The 17,500-nt window shown below is 39.5% G+C and overlaps 1 protein-coding gene and 1 long non-coding RNA gene across 2 annotated transcripts in view; one reads left to right on the forward strand and one right to left on the reverse strand.

Moving 5' to 3' along the window:
- The window catches only part of LOC121863017, a 71,808-nt gene extending 67,816 nt beyond the window's left edge, over positions 1-3,992 (forward strand). Inside the window, exon 3 of the mRNA XM_042361478.1 lies at positions 1,880-3,992. Coding sequence (XP_042217412.1) covers positions 1,880-3,727 — 1,848 coding nt within the window. The 3' untranslated portion in view covers positions 3,728-3,992. The remainder of the gene's footprint in view (positions 1-1,879) is intronic.
- The window catches only part of LOC121863028, a 44,196-nt gene that overhangs the window by 26,551 nt on the left and 145 nt on the right, over positions 1-17,500 (reverse strand). The window contains exons 1-2 of the long non-coding RNA XR_006088302.1: positions 16,495-17,500; positions 8,685-8,905 (exon numbers count right to left, since the gene is read on the reverse strand). The exon at positions 16,495-17,500 is cut by the window's right edge and continues 145 nt beyond it. This is a non-coding gene — a long non-coding RNA (uncharacterized LOC121863028). The remainder of the gene's footprint in view (positions 1-8,684; positions 8,906-16,494) is intronic.

Here is a 17,500-nt window from a genome sequence, read left to right on the forward strand (position 1 = left end):
TTCAGGTTTGCCCAACACATGACATGACCCCCAAGTGATATGACCCTCAGGTGAGTTGACCCCAAGTGACATGACGACCCCAGTTGAGTTGACCTCCAGTGACATGATGATCCCAGGTGTATTGACCCCCAGGTTAGGTATGGGACAGAAGAGGGAAGAAGACCCATCAACCTGTCAATACTATCACTGAAGCGCCACCTGACCCCACCCCACCTGACTCCTCCTGACTCACTACCAAACCACCTGACCCCTCCCTCCCTGACTCACTGACTCCCTGACTACCAAACCACCTGGCCACTCCCTCCTGACTCACTGCAAACCACCCCCTCCTGACTCACCTGGCCAGTAGTATATCTACCGGAGAGAGAGAGAGACACACAGGTGCTTACCTTTCCATTACCTCTCTCTCTCTCTCTCTCTCTCTCTCTCTCTCTCTCTCTCTCTTTATCTTAATCCCTGATTCTATCTACCATTATTTGTCGGGTCATTTACTTCTATATTTGTTTTACTTTCTCTTTACCACGTTCTCTCTTTCTCTCGTTTATTCACTTTTCTCTTAATCTCTTACTCATGCTGTTTGTTCATTTGCTCTCTGTCTCTCCACCCTACTGTCTGTCTGTCTGCCTGCCTGTCTGTTTTATTATTCTTCCTTTTGTATGATGATGAAAGTGATTTTAAACATCATTATTGTTGTTATTATTAAGTTCCTAGTTGTTGTTGTTGTTGTTGTCTTTGTTGTGTTAGTTACCAAACATTCTGTCACTCCGTATATATATTCCCACCTTCCTCAACGTCTTCCCCTCCACAGCTGAGACGAGGGGAAGGTGCAGCAACATCTGTGTTCCCTCCGTTGTCATGGCAACCCGTCTTAAGATGATAGGGTGAGGGGAGGAGGAGGAGGGATGCTTTCAGGGGGCGAGGGGAGGTAAGGGTGTGACCTGTGAGGGGGTGAAGCGAGCTGAGGGAACTCTACAATGGTGTGAGAGAGGCCTAGGAAGGAGTGAGGGAGGCCTAGGAAGGAGTGAGGGGAGATGAGGAAAGCTTAGATTTAGTGTAAATATTCTTACTTAATTTACCAATACCTGTGACTGTTACCTGATATAATTAATACTGTATGTTAGTATAATTGTTACCGTATCTTGGGGTAATTAGTGTCAAAGTTTCCATCATTAGCTACAGTACTTATCCAAAAATTACTTTGATTAATGTTTTAAGTGGGGTAGCAATTAGCCATTTCACCTGTTAATTAATTACATATGAAGTCGAATGTGTCTTGGAACTTATGGTGATTGTTAAAGGGAGGAAAAAGCGTTTGATTGTCTGCCTTCTTTCTCAGTGTATAATTCTCAATACTCGTTAACATTTTGTAATGCTTCGTATCTTTAATTCTCAATGACATTTTTGAAAACTCAGATATTTGTAATTTCTTAACATTTCTAGTCCAGTACTTCATATTGAATCTCTACTTTTATTGTGCATTACTTTGTACAGTCACTTACACTTATACCTGGTACAGTGGCTGGTGCATATAGTGAGATGTGGCAGCAACACTGTGGAATGCTTATCTACCATCTTTAGTCTGGCTACTATTGTGAGGTTCCTTAGGGCCCTTTTGGAAGTTTTAATACGATGTAAATAAACACAGAGTTGTGGCAACATTTCACTTTCACAACATTGGAAACTACGTTGTTAGGTGGCACGTGAAGACCTAATGATGATGTGTTACATAATATACTTGATATATATTTTATCTCTTCTTATTCCTGAATATTTTTTAAGTTTTGTACTTTATTTTTGAAAGCAGTGGGAAGTGCATTGTTAGGTTAGGTGGCAAAAGAGAACCCGACTGTTGACATTTATTTGTCTTTTTCCATTTCAGATAACGGGCACATGTTTCAAGCCCATCAAGGAGGCCGAGATCTATGCAGTGCTCCAGGGTTCAGATCCTGAGTACTCTGATGAGGACAGCATCTTTGAGAAGACTAACGACAGCGACGACGAAGACGATGACTTTAAGCGCAGCGACGATGAAGGCGAGTTTATGCACAGCGACAAAGACGAGAAGTATGAAGAGTATTTATCCAACCTCGAGAGTGAGATCGACAGTGAAGCATCTGACGACTCGGCTACCTCCAGCTCTACCTCCCCACATAAGAAGAGGCGACTTGCTACTGATATGGAGGACCTGCAATTTACATACACAGAGCCATTGCTACAGGGAGATATTGGGCTTCGCTGGAGTAATAAACCTGTTATGGAGACTGTCCCAAAACCTAATAGGGACATAGTAAATGGGATAAGAAGTGGCCCAGATGGACTTGCTACCATTGCTGACACTCCAGAACAGTGCCTGGAACTCTTCCTTGACCTGGATATGATCAATGAAATTGTGATCCACACGAACTCTGCAATCTCTGCTATATCAGAGAAAGTTAGCACCAAGAATGCCACTGTTGAGGAGACCAGCGTCGACGAGATAAAAGCATTGATAGGAATTCTAATCTTTTCCGGCTGCAGGCGTGATAATCACTTGTCGACAGCAGAAATGTGGAACACACAGGTAGGTTCTCCTCTGTATCAGGCTGCCATGAGTGAGAGACGCTTCAGCTTCCTGCTGGAGTGTCTTTGTTTTGATGAAGCAGCTACGAGGAGAGAGAGGTCAAAAACTGATAAACTGGCTCCCATCCGACAACTCTGGAATGAGTTTCTCACGAAGTGCCAGAAATCGTATGTTCCTGGCGAAACACTCACCGTGGGTGAACAGCTCCTCCCCTTTCATGGGCAATGTGGGTTCTGTGTAAACTTTGCCAACAAACCTGCCAAGTACGGAATCAAGCTTTCGGTGATATGCGACGCTAAATCCAAATACATGCTAAATGCAATTCCGTACTTGAGAAAAGACGACTACACACCGGCTTGTCAAGGGCTTGAGTTGCGCCACATTACCAAGGAACTCTGTAAGCCCTACTTCAATACCTGGAGGAATGTAACCACAGAAAGCTGTTTTACATCTATTCCGTTGTCAATGGATCTACTCAACAACTGTGGTTTGACTTCTGTTGGCGATTTGCGGTTGAATAGGCCACACATTCCACCAAATATGACCAGAAAAGATGGTCGGAAGGAGAACAGTAGTGTATTCTGTTTCGCCGAAGGCCTCACCATGGTGTCCTACATGCCATACCCCCAGAAATTGGTCGTTCACCTGTCGACCATGCACACCCAGCCCACCATTGACAAGAATAAGAGGCCTGAGATCATCAATTACTACAATAGAAAAAAATCTGCAGTGGACAAATTTGACCAAATGACCAAACAGTATTCCTGCAGCCGAAAGACAAACAGGTGGCACTTATGCATGTTTTATTTTATAATCAATGCTGCCACCATCAATGCTTGGGTCATCAGCAACAATAATAAGAAAACACAACAGGAGGTGGAGCAGGCTCGCGGCCAGTTCATGCAGGACCTCGCTCTGAGGCTGGTCACACCCTGGGCCCAGAAAAGGATCGACTCTGGAAACCTTGGACGGAGATTGCAGTGGACCAAAAAGGATATGGTGAAAATAAATGTCCCAAAGCAGTCCGTCCCGCCATCCCTACCCATAGCCAAGAGGTGTGGCTCGTGCACTGGGGAGGAAGAGAGGAAGTCCCAGAGTGTTTGTATAGCGTGTTACGAGCCTGTGTGTGACCTTCACTCATACATCACCTGCCTCAACTGCCAATAGTTGCAGCAGGTGGCGTGGTGTATCCAGTGTGCCTATGATGATGCCCTAACCTGTACTCTACAGAGAGGTCCTCCGTTACCCTCTGTGCTGCTGTGTTAGCAACATAAGCTGTCTTCATGTAAATATACCATTTTCTTTGTTTCATTTATTATCCTTTTTTACGAAGGAACTAAATAGTTTATCATTCTCATCATCAAGTTTGTTATAACTTATGAAAAGGTTCTACTTTACTGCTATGTACAGTCAATAAATGTATATAATTGTTGTAGGTGCTTTTTATTTTTCTTTAAATGGGGTTCAATAATTCCCATTAGTTATAAAGTTATTTTTGAGCAACAAGATCCTAAAGGTATCGTATTATAAAATTAATACCTGACCACTTTAATTGTTGTTATAATATACAGCAAGACTAACCATCAACAACTAGGGGCTTAATTTATCTGAGTATTATCATAATTATATACACTTCTTAATATAGTCATCATTAGTAATTCAGTAAATAAACTAACATACAATACGGATTTAGTATTATTATTTCTATACTACCTTTTCTCTGATAGCCTCCCTCTCTTTCTCCTATTTCTTTGCCTCCTCTTGCCCCCTCAGCCTATTTCCTGGCACATCCCATTTCCATCCCTCTACACCTCCTTCCCCCATTTCCCGCCTCCCCCTCCTCCTACCCCCCCCCCCACTTTATTTAATTTCCCCTTCCCGGTGATATGTTTTCTCTCCCATCGCTTCTCTTCCTTTCGTAGTGTTGACTCTCTTTTCCTCCTTACCTATCTCTCTCCCACCTTCCTCTTCTCAGTACTCTCTTCCTCTCTTATTTTTCTCCTTTTCTCTTCCTCTCCTCTCAGTTCTCTGCTTCTGCTTAGTTATCTCCTTCTCTCAGTTATTTCCTCTCCTCCTTCTCTTCCCTCTTCTCACCCCCTTCATTCTCTTAGATCCTTCACTTCCTTCCGTTCCCCCGGTCTTTCTTCTCTTCCTCCTATCATTTCTGTCTTGTCTCGTTTTCCGCCTCAACAGAGAAACAAAAAAAAAAGATTGCAATACAAAGAGAAAAAAAGAGATCAAGGCTAAGAAAAATGACTAAATAGGGAAATAGTAAAGAAAATAAGGATCCATATGTTAAAAAAATAGGGTTCGGAAAGGAGAGAGAGAGAGAGAGAGGGAGGCGTAGGAGTAGGGAGTCAGGTAAGAGGGAGGGGATTGGCTGGGGAGAGAGAGGGGAGGGGGGGAAAAGGAGTAGAGAAGTGAAAGGGGAGTGATGAGAAAATGGAAGAAGAAATAGGACAGTTATGAGAGTGACAGACAGACACAAACAGACATTGAAACTTGGCCCTACTGCTTAAGATTAGAGGGGGGGGTTAAGAGGATGGGGGTGAGGAGGGGAGATGGAGTAAGTGGGTGAGGATAAGGTAGGAGGGGTTGAAGGAGAAGAGATGAGGAGGAGAGAGAGAGAGAGAGGAGAGACTGATTTGTGAGGTGTGTGTGTGTGTGAGAAAGATGTACAAAGAGACAGTAAGGAGACAGAAAGGAAATGGTAAGTAAGAAAATAGCAAAATAAAGGTGAAAGACAACCAAGAGAAAGTAAAACCTGAAAATACATAAGAGAGACAGAGAGGGAGAGAGGAGGATTGGGTTACAGGTCAAATACCCACGACAAGAAAAACTGCCCTTTGCCACGTCGTAAGACCCCAGAAGTCAACACACCGCCAGGACCCGGACTGACTGCACACACACACACACACACACACACACACACACACACACACACACACACACACACACACTCACACACACACACTCACACTCGAGGTTTCATGAAAGGTTCCGTTACTCCCACATTCTGTTGCCTAATTCACTGTTTTCTATTTAACTCTACTTAATTTTAAAGAACCGTAATTGTTATTATTAATTAATTATGGATAACACTAATTCACGGTTATTGTTTTGGTTTGGTTTTTGCAGGTAATTCATTGTCCAGTTATAATAGATGTTACGTATTACTGCGTTAATTATAACAACATTGATGTTAATTATAATAATAATAATAATAATATGAAGAACAACAATAATAATAATAATAATATGATGATGATGATGATGATGATGATGATGAAATAGAAGAACAATAATAATAATAATATTAATAATAATAAGATGATGATGAAGAAGAACAACAATAATAATAATCGCTATTATTATATAAAGGTTGATTCATCTTCGATACATTCTTCATCCAAGTCATCGTTATTCCCTAGTTTCCAACTCTTCTTTTTATTTGTCTTCCTCTTCGTCTCCTCAACCTTCTCCGTAATTGGTGGAAACGTGATGACGTCATCATCCAATTATGACGTCACGGGGAACTCGACACCGCTCGGTAGAAGCCACAGTGTTATGACCCTTAACACGGCTCGACTCAGCGACTCTTTTGCCCTATTCCATTCCTTCAATTATTCCATAATCTTCTATTACCATAATTTGCTCCCACCATTTACTGGCCTCTTTTTCGTCCTTGTTCTTTTGAGTCTGGTGTTAAGGCAGCGCCCCAAGAACTATATTCATTAAAAGTAGTTAAACTTTTTATTCCCACACACTTAACTTTACTGTATCTTTTTTGGCATCTTTTTTGTATTTATTTTCCTACCTCTGAATCCTCTTTCATCTCGCAGACAAACTTCAGCAAAGTTAAAAGTCCATTGAGGTCATCTTGTCTGTCTATTTGTGGTAGAAACCCTTGTCCGCGTTATATAGGGAGTCACAACTTACACACTGTGACAAAACATCACTGCTCTAATGCTCTTGTGTCGAGGTCAAACCCTATTGATTTTGAGGTCACTAACTCGAAGATCAAAAGGTCAACTTGGGTTAAATGACAGGACGATAGGGTTAAATCAAAGGGCGATAAAGTAAAATTATCAACTTGGGTTAAATCACAGGGCGATAGGGTTACCAGTTATTGATTTTTATTGTCATTTAATGATTCTCTTTTTGTTTTGGTTCTAATTTATCGAATATTCTCAACACCTATACACTATACTACTACCAACACCCCAACACCATCACCACCTTTACTACTACTACTACCAACACCCTACTACTACTATCCCCCCCCCCGCATCTGTCAATAGCAACTCTCTCCTGTACATGACCTACTGCACATATCTCTTGTGTAGTTTAAGCTAAAGTTGTTTACATGATGTTTTGTTTTGTTTATTGCCAATTGAGCTTATCTAACCTAACCTAACCTAACTTGACATAAGCCTAACCTAACCCAAAAGTTGACCTAATCTAAACTAAATTTCAAGATGTTTCTATTTCTAGATCACCTGGTTAATGTCATCTAATTAGGTTAAGCCAAGACCCCGTCACCTCTCACTATGACGCACACGAACACACATATACATAAATACATACATACAAACATAAGTGTTGGGTGAGACGGGAACAGTAATAAAAACCACAAGTAGTTGGAGATGTAAATAAATAACAGGAGTGTAAACGCCCTAAAAGTATAAACGCCACAGAAGTATAAACGCCTGAAACTCTCTGCTGGATTTAGATCGTAAATAATATCTGGCCGCCAAGGAAGATTAGATCACTATCCGAAATAGGAGCGAGTTGGATGCCAAGTAACGGCTGCTGGGTCTGTGTGTGTGTGTGTGTGTGTTTGTTTGTCAGGGCTAGGTAGATAAGGTCTGTAATGTAATATAGGCGTCATAAAGAGGAAGGAACATTATATACCCTGGGAATGTGATCTTCATTTGTTTTTCCATCAGTAAGGTCGTGGATCTGGAGACGCGCCAACTCAACACTACAGGAAATGGCGGGAAACAACTTAAAATTTTACGTTCGTAGATTATTACTATTTTTTTTTACTCTTGTCACGTGATGAATTAAAAAGAAAATTATATAAGGGAAATAGTTGACTGATTAAACTTTGGACTGTGATGAAATAGAAATGCGGGGGAGGGGAGGGAAAACCTTGACAACATTTGGACGCTGTGGTGATCCTGTGTTCATGACCTCTTATTCTCTTATTATTATTATTATCCTCCTCCTCCTCCTCCTTCTTCTTCTCTTCCTCCTTCTTTTCCTTCTTCTTCTCTTCCATAAATAAGAGAAACATACAACTCATTAATATCGCCAGAAAAAAAACTGACCGAAAATGTAAACAATGTTGCCAATTTCCGCACATACGACTCTCATCTGATCATGGAGTCGACCGCGGCGGAATTCTTATCAAAGCACACACACACACACACACACACACACACACAGGTGGTATAAGACTATGGTGCCAGCAAGTGGTGTCAGAAGATGTGGCACCACTGTCAGAAGGAGACCACGACCACAACGTTGCACCTACGATTTGGCAACATTGTCTGATAAACGCCATGGACACAATGTTAATATAAAACCTGTGACTCGCCTACATAACCAATCCTAAAATAACCCTGTGTATTATTATTATTATATTATTATTATTATTATTATTATTATTATTATTATTATATTATTATTATTATTATTATTATTATTATATTATTATTATTATTATTATTATATTATTATTATTATTATTATTATTATTATTATTTACTGTTTACCATTGTTTATATTCCTGAACTGTCTTTGTACATAATGAACCTTAAAAACATAGAACTAATTAGAAAAGTGTGAATGTCTGTCTGTCTGTCTGTCTGTCAGTTTGATGAAAAATGATAAAGTTGAAGAATTTCGTGTTTGTCTGATACTTTACTGTGTATGTGTGTCGGGGGAAGAGGGGGTGGCAGGTGTGTGTGTGTGTTTTTACAGGTATGCAGCCAGGTTAGGTTAATTACACAGGTAAAATAAACAAAATTGGAGTGACTAACCTTACCTTCCTATACACCTGTACAGCATAACTAAATAAATGGTTTTAATCAACAACCATATTCTACATAAGTCATACCTTGAAGACAGCGGCCTTGGTAACACTGTCATCACACGGGTCTTGGCAATACTGTTCAGAGTTCTACACATCGACCAAAGGTACACATGAAGTACTGACACAGACACAGTTATGATTGGTTGACACAGACACAGTTATGATTGGTTGACAGAGACACAGTTATGATTGGTTGGTTCCTTTTGCGTCTCTCTTCACGTCATTCCCAAATTCTCCTGCGGTTCCTGTAACAAGAAACAAATGATTAAGGTAGGTTAGGTTAGGTTAGGTTAGATTAGGTTAGGTTAGGTTAGGTTAGAGAAGAATCTGTCCTCTACAGGTATTAACTTAAGCATATATAGGGAGCACCTGAAGATTAACCACTACAACATAACCTGACTTAACATCCTAACCTAACATTAACCAAACTTAACCTAACCTAACCTAACGCCACACCCCAAGTAAGCATTAAGGGCGGTTAAGTTTCAGATGACATAAGCTGGGAGGGGGAGGGGAGAGGGGGGAGGGGGGAGGGGGGAGGTGATAATCATCAGGTAATAAAAAAATATATATTCTTTTTTTTCTTTAAATACATCAACAATAAGACAAAAACAACACAAAGACAAAAAAAAATAAAAACTGAAAAAAACAAAACAAACAAATACAATAACAAAAACAAACTAATTAAAACAAATAAAAAAAAACATTATTAATTTTTCACTTATTAAAACTTTCGTGATCATAAACTTTTGATTTATATTTTGTACTTTCGTGTTCCTCTGTACACTCCATAAACTACCTCTACCTCGGGTGATCGATGAACTCCATAATGAACACTGTGACTCCTGTTGTCTCGGTAGGGTTGTCAAAATCCTTCGTCAGTTGTGTCATATTTTTTCAACACAATTTTGTATAGATAGTTATTTGGGTGTGTTTGTGGGAGTGATAGTGCCAGACAGGTTGTAGTGATGATGGTGAGTGGCACAGTGTCAATGGGGGTGATGTTTAGGACGGTGTTTATAATATTACCACAACAACAACAACAACAACAACAACAACAACAACAACATCAACATCAACAACACACATCTTCGTCACATCAGCTGATCTACCAACACGTGTCTTTATTTACAATATAAACACAAGCCAAACACGACCTTATAACCAAGATATCTTAAGCTCATATTCCTTTAAAAAAATTCCTACACAACTTCACTTTAGGGTCAACCGAATATGAACTTAAAATAATGATGTCTTAAGGTTGAAATTCCATTCTGAAGATTCTTAAACGAGAAATGAATAATCTCAAGGGTATTTAGTCTTTATATATAATAGAATTAGAAGCTATAATAGTATGGTTTGAGATAAGGATGATGAAGAAGCTCTATAATTTGGCAGGGTCGATATATAATTGGAAATAATTGAAGGAAATTGTATAATTGGGGAGTTATTATTAATAGTGATGGTGGTGATGGACACACACACACACACACACACACACACGCGCACACACATACACACACACACACGCGCACACACAACACACACACACACACACACACACGCACACAGGTCTAATTAATTACTGGAGTACCTCAAATATTCTAAGAACGAGGCCACGCCGAGTTACTTCCTTGAGAGAGAGAGAGAGAGAGAGAGAGAGAGAGAGAGAGAGAGAGAGAGCACCTGTACGTGGTATGGCCGTCAATAACACGTAACACCTCTCCATCTACCTGATGATTCACCTTACCTTAATTGTTCTAGCTGGTAATAGACAAATCTTACCACACAAACATGGGAGAATCCATGTTTGTGTCGTAACTTAAGTGGGTCAGGTATATACGTTCTCACATCACCAGTTAGAAGTCAAAATTAACGTAGGAACCTTTGAGAATCCATGTTTGTGTCGTAACTTAAGTGGGTCAGGTATATACGTTCTCACATCACCAGTTAGAAGTCAAAATTAACGTAGGAACCTTTGAGAATCCATCTTTATGTCGTAACTTAAGTGGGTCAGGTATATACGTTCCTCAACTTATCAGTTAGGAGAGAATTTTTATCTTACGTCCCTCTAAGAGAAACAGTTAAGAGAGAGTGCCATTGAGTGCCAGGTCAGCTAACAAGTGCGTAGTTCGTACCCTCTGACACTACGCTATACTAGGGTCAGGCGCCGGGAAGAGTGCCATGCTGTGCCAATGGTTGAGAATAGTGCCAGTTATTTATGTTACAAATTGAAGGATACTAATAACCAACCAAACCTAACCTAACCTAACCAAATCAAATCTAACCAAACCAAACCTAACCAAACCAAACCTAACCAACCAAACAAAAACCAAACCAAACCTAACCAAACCAAACCAAACCAAACCTAACCTAACAAAACCAAACCTAACCAAACCTAACCTAACCAAATCAAACCTAACCTAACCAAACCAAACCTAACCAAACCAAACCTAACCAAATCAAACCTAACCAAACCAAACCTAACCAAACCAAACCAAATCAAACCAAACCAAACCTAAAATACTCATATATACCTGCACTGTATATTTATATTGTTTGTATACCTGTAGAGATGGATAGATAGATAGATAGATAGATAGATAGATACTATTGAACACTGGATAAAAAGTATGGGAGAGAAGGGTGTGTGTGTGTGTGTGTGTGTGTGTGTGTGTGTGTGTGTGTGTGTGTGTGTGTGAGAGAGAGACAGACATATACAGATACAAATATAATAATAATAACAATAACAATAATAATAAGAACAACAACAACAACAATAATAACAACAACAACAATAACAAGAACAACAAATACAAACTCTCCTTCACCAGCCTTAACAAAAAAATATCAACGGCTTACAAAGTGCAGATAACGAAGACCTCATCATAAATAGTTAACTACCTTAATTAACTAGATCAGCCTAATTACCGAGAAAATGAGAGAAAAAATAATAAATATCTAATTATCTCTGTATATATTTAGTATCTCTGTTGTTGGATGTAATTACAATAATAACTAGAGCTTTATAATTATTTTATATTTATGTTGAGAGATAGATATATAGAGATAGATAGATAGACAGATAAAGACGGATAAACATAGAGAGAGATAAATAAAGAGAGAAAGAGAGAGAGAGAGAGAGAGAGAGAGAGAGAGAGAGAGAGAGAGAGAGAGAGAGAGAGAGAGAGAGAGAGAGAGAGAGAGAGAGAGATCCAGAATTCTCTACTAACAACCATTAATGATATTACTTCTGTCATAATCTAGTCACGAAACCATTCTGGTGTGTGTGTGTGTGTGTGTGTGTGTGTGTGTGTGTATAGGAGATCCTGAACACCTACGCAGACGCGTATTCACGTTTCGGCCTTGAGGTGAATGTACGTAAGACTCAGATTCTCTTTCAGCCTGCCCCTGGTTCAGACACCCCTCCACCATCCATCCAGCTTAACGGTACTGCCCTCTCTAATGTTGCACACTTTCGGTATCCGTGTCTTCAGCTGTAGGGAGCTGAAATTATCTACACCCTGATAATGTGGCAGCGAGACATGGGTCACATACAGGAGACACCTCAAGGCACTTGTAAACTTTCACCAACGTAGTCTATGTTCCATCCTCCGAGTTCGCTGGGAAGACAAGAGAACAAATGCCAGTATTCTTGCTGACACCAACTGTAGGAGCATCGAGGCCATGTTACCCGCATGATCGACAGTAGACTGCCAAAGCAGCTTCTTTACAGTCACCTCACGAATAGTAAACGTAACGCTGGCAGGCAATTGAAAAGGTATAAGGATAGTCTTAAGACCAACCTGAAAAAGTGCCAAATCGACCCCCTCACCTGGGAGACGATTACTCCACACCGTAACGCTTGGAGGAGCACCTCACGAGAAAGTGTCAATACTTTCGAGTTATCCCGACTGCATACCTAGGCAGACAAGCGCCAACGCCGGAAAGACGCTGTCGCCGCCCCTCCCGCACTAGATGTAGCCCTCCACATGTGCAACATCTGTGAACGACCCTGCCAGTCCCGTATCGGCCTCTCGAGTCACCCCAGAACTCACCAATGAAGGTGACATCCTTAATAACTCTTTCATTGTATCATAGCTGGATGATCGTCATACTTGATTTGGAGTGACAGCAAAGTAGTAGCAGTGTGTGTGTGTTTTAATGACGTCAGCCAACAATGTATTTAGAAACCGTAAAAAACCCTGACATCTTACTTTTATCACTCTAGATGTCGTCCCCCTAAACACTACCCTAATTTATATGATTTACATGACCAGGCGGTTGATGGGAGAATAGCAGTCAAGTTGTACATACGAATCACCTTATGGCAAATCTGCTATTTTTCCCATCAATATGACCCCACTATCTTCCAATTTTATCCCAATTTGACCCCACTGTACCCCCCAAAAAAACTACTCTTACATGACCCCAATTTGACCCCACTGTACCCCCCCAAAAAAACTACTCTTACATGACCCCAATTTGACCCCTGTACCCCCCAAAAACTACTCATGACCCCAATTTGACCCCACTATAACCCCCCAAAATCTACTTTACATGACCCCAATTTGACCTCACTGTGCCCCCCAAAAAACTACTCATGAAATTTCAAAACTACTCTTACATGACCCCAATTTGACCCCACTGTACCCCCAAAAAAAACTACTTACATGACCCCAATTTGACCCCACTATACCCCCGAAAAAAAACTAAAAAAACTACTCTTACATGACCCCAATTTACCCTGAATCACTAGCCATACCTTCCCTTCCCCTGAACTATGGCAGCAGCGTACAGGTCAGGGAGGAGCAGCACGAGTGTAGGACTTTGCATATGCATCACGTTATCACAGGTCAGCTCACTGGACAAGTTCCCTGCGTCGTGTATGCTGTGTCCCCTGCCTCTATTATTCACAAGGGGATGAATAATACATCACGGACAATGTTCCTCACTGGTAAATCCAACGACAGTGTAGATTATGCTTCGATTTTTTTATTATTATTTTTTTTTATACAGTAAATATATCAGATGGTCTGCGTTTTTGTATTGTCCTTGATTTTTTTGTTTGTTTGTCATTTGTACTTTTTTTTATACTGTATGTTTATATAATGGATTTTATTACTTTTACTTTTTATTCGCGTTTTTTATAATAACTTTGATAAGCAGTAACAGCAGCATTAGTAATAGAAGTAAACCCACAAAATCCTTTACATCATCACCCCCCACCACACTCCACAAGACACACACAGACTCATTTACAAAACGTAATGCTACGGAGTTCCCAGGAAGCCTTGTCTAGTCAACACCACTTTCGTCACCACCGCCCAGGGCTACATTATCTCACCAGGGGGCTTCCCAGGTTGGTCATATCCCCCTCTTCTAAAAAAAATCCCTAACCACACAAACAACGATAACGCGGTTGTGTTATCTTAAAAGGAAATGACATTGATGTAATTTTAAACAATGGTAATGTCGGCTGGGGTTAGGTGTGGGGAAGGGGGGTGGAGGGGAGGTCATAATGTTAACTTAACCTAAATTATTATTATTATTATTATTATTATTATTATTATTATTATTATTATTATTATTGCATTACTTCTCTCGTATCACCGTATAATATTTCACTTATTACTAGTACCAACAAATATTATTCAGCAGCATTTTCGAGTAAACTATTCTTATTTACTATATCAGTCCAAAATTTTTGAATAAACTCATTAAGTATGCATAAAAATAAAATTAGTTTAAAAGATTGTATAATGCGAGGTCAAGAGGATATAAATGTATTTTTATAAGTATATGGTTTACCCGAAAAAATAAAAGCATTGATGTGGGCATTCGCAGTTGAAGAAACGTCACGGATATACACCACTATTTTTTAAATAATACAGTAATTGGCTTATAATTACGTTCATATTCACTTGTATAAATAAAGAAATATATTTCTAGTTTTATTATTTGCTAAAGAATTATTAAAATCTTGCCGTAGCAATAAGTCGAATTTACCCAGTCTGATGTACTTATAGTATTAATCCCCAATTACCGTATAAAATAATGGTCATTCGGCAATTAAAGTCCTTATATAAATTGCACAATATATTATCCTAAATTACACATACAGAACTTAATAATAAACTAACCTTTCCTAGAGATATTTTCATGGAGACTTGTCATTTGGTCGTGTGGTAAATACGGCGTATAAGTTCACCTTCTGCTACATCAATCTCCTCCTTATTTTCTTGCTCAGTTTTACGATATCACGACTCCTTGAACTTTTCTATGATAGATACTACCACTTGATGTCCACCTACTGTCATGATTTACACGGTACGGGGATTAATTAAGTCACAACATTTGAAGGCAACACCAGCTGACAGACGGGGCACTAGTACTGGACCCTGCCTGTGGTCGGCGTCAGTCAGTGGTGGTGAGGGACAGTTATTCAGGTGGAAAGCAGCGTATTTAAGTGAACAACTAGATATTTCTTATAATCAGGTGACTATAACTCAAATCAGAAGAAATTACGTCATGAGATATTATTAATTAATTAGTAATAGTGTGGTGAGGAGAGCATTAGTGTGTGGCTAAGTGGTCTGCAGGAAAGTGGCGCCAAAAGAATATTCTAGTATATAATTACAGAGTCTCCGTAGAAAATACTTAATTAATGTGAATAATGTAGTGATATGTGAACAATATTTTTAGCAGTAAATAGAAAGTTAGAAATAGTAAAATGTGAATTGTTAACTTTTGATCCGGCCAATAAATTATACCCGGAAGTGAAAGAAGCCATTGTATACATCCATGCTTGATATAAATCTCCCAAAAGTTTCCAGCGGCTTTATGTTTACTGATGCTGAAACACACATTACTGAAAGGAGTCTTCTCAATATTAAAGGTTGGTGTGATTTAGTACTGTATTAGATAACGTAATTTTCAACAAGTTTCAAGTTTTAGCTCAGACGTTGAGTAATAGTTTAGTTTATACGAAAGCGAAGGTAATAATGCAGAATATGGAAGAATAACTTAAATATCTACCTGAATATTAAATTTGCTATATGCCAAGCTGATAGATTTTTGTAAATGGGTAAAATAACTAGTCATTAACTTCGCCTGTTAGTCACGTTAGTTTTTTTTTTTTTATTCAGTCTTTCATAAATTTGACGTTAGGTGGAATTTAATGCCTAACCAGTGTTTAATGATAAGTGCAAACGATGATAGACCTTAGTTATACAAGAACAGTCACATAACATCAATAGTTAGTTACGTTTGAGTGTTAATTCAGGGTTTTAGTTACGTGTACAGGCTAAAGCTGAACCAAATCTTAAGTTAGTTACGTTTGAGTGTTAGTTCAGGTTAATAGTTACATATTAAGGGTAAAATTGAATAAGATAGTTATGCCTGGATGTTATTTTTAGTCGGCTTGTGAAATTCAATGAAAAACGGGGGGGTCGAGCTGAAATTACACCTTGCTAAAAATGGACTAGGCTTGTGCTCTGCGACTCAAACATTGAAAACTTGAATGGTTGGGTGGTGCTGAGATTACCCCTTGGAATTAAAGATTAGATTAGGTTAAGTTAGGTTAGGTTTGGTTTGATTAGTGTAACGGCTCACGGCCTGACTGGGGTGAGGTTGGGTTTGAATGAGATTCGTTCAGTATTACACGACAATGTTTTATTCAGTCATACCTGGAAATACATGTCCCACTATCAGCTGTAAATACCAAACACACAAACAGTATCCATCATACCTCGTATTTATCTCATATCTAATAATAATATCAATCAAGTGATTAACTTCTCAAGTTGGCTGAATACAAATTGCTCAAACTCACTTGTGACGGATCTGTTGTTATGGCACGCTTAAGAACAGTAGTAGACGGTTTTGGGTGAGTTAACACCGTACACTAAACTCTGTAGCTGGGTCACTGACGCACAGTTGCTTGATATTTGTTAGAAGTCGTCTCCGGACACGAAACCAGACCACCTCATGTACTCACTGCATCTCACACACTGCCCTCCTATGCCTCGCCTGCTCACTGTCCTCACACACTATCATCCTATAGCTAAAACCCACATCTCATTCTCTTATCGAGTAGCTAATGAACTTGTCGCTGACGCTTCCAAATACAACCCTCATCTCTCTCTCCCCCTTCCCTTCTCTTCCTAGCCTTTGATCAAACTACACATGCCTAGAACATTCTCAGCACTTGACAGAAACTTCGTTCAGTTGGGCAATACGCAAGCGACGTAGCATGCACTAGGCTGCTCTGTTCAGCAACCTAGTGCACAGTATTGCAAAACCGTATTACCCGGTGTGTGTGTGTGCAAAAAGGCATAGAGGGAGGTGGATCACTTCGTAGCGCGGTTTGTTTTCAAATAAAAAATATGGCGAGGGCCACTAGTGATTACTAGTTCGTTCTGTAAGTCACTTTTTTTTTCAAATGATCATGTCGTAGATTAATGCAACTTATGTAGAAACATAACTATTTAACTACAAATGTTGGTACCCCCGAAAATATCACGATACGCCAATACAAAGAATGGAAGAATGAAATACCAGCAGTTATTTAACAAGTTATATTCAGTTTCGGCCGTCTTGTTTGTTTATATTTACCTGAGATCAGCTGATCAGTACACCCTCTGGCTGACCGTGCAGTACCTCGCTACCAGTACAGTATTGGCCAACTGAACCTGTAGCCGCGTCAACCTTTAATCTTATATTTCAATTAAACGAACTTTGTAATTATTATTTTTTTGACCGAGAACATAATTTCACTAATAATAAACTACTAAGGTATAGATATAGTTTGTCCACACTACAAAGGAAAAGTTTTATTA

Source organism: Homarus americanus, unplaced genomic scaffold (genome assembly GCF_018991925.1).
Source record: "Homarus americanus isolate GMGI-L3 unplaced genomic scaffold, GMGI_Hamer_2.0 scaffold40248, whole genome shotgun sequence".
NCBI classification, from domain to species: Eukaryota; Metazoa; Arthropoda; class Malacostraca; order Decapoda; family Nephropidae; genus Homarus; species Homarus americanus.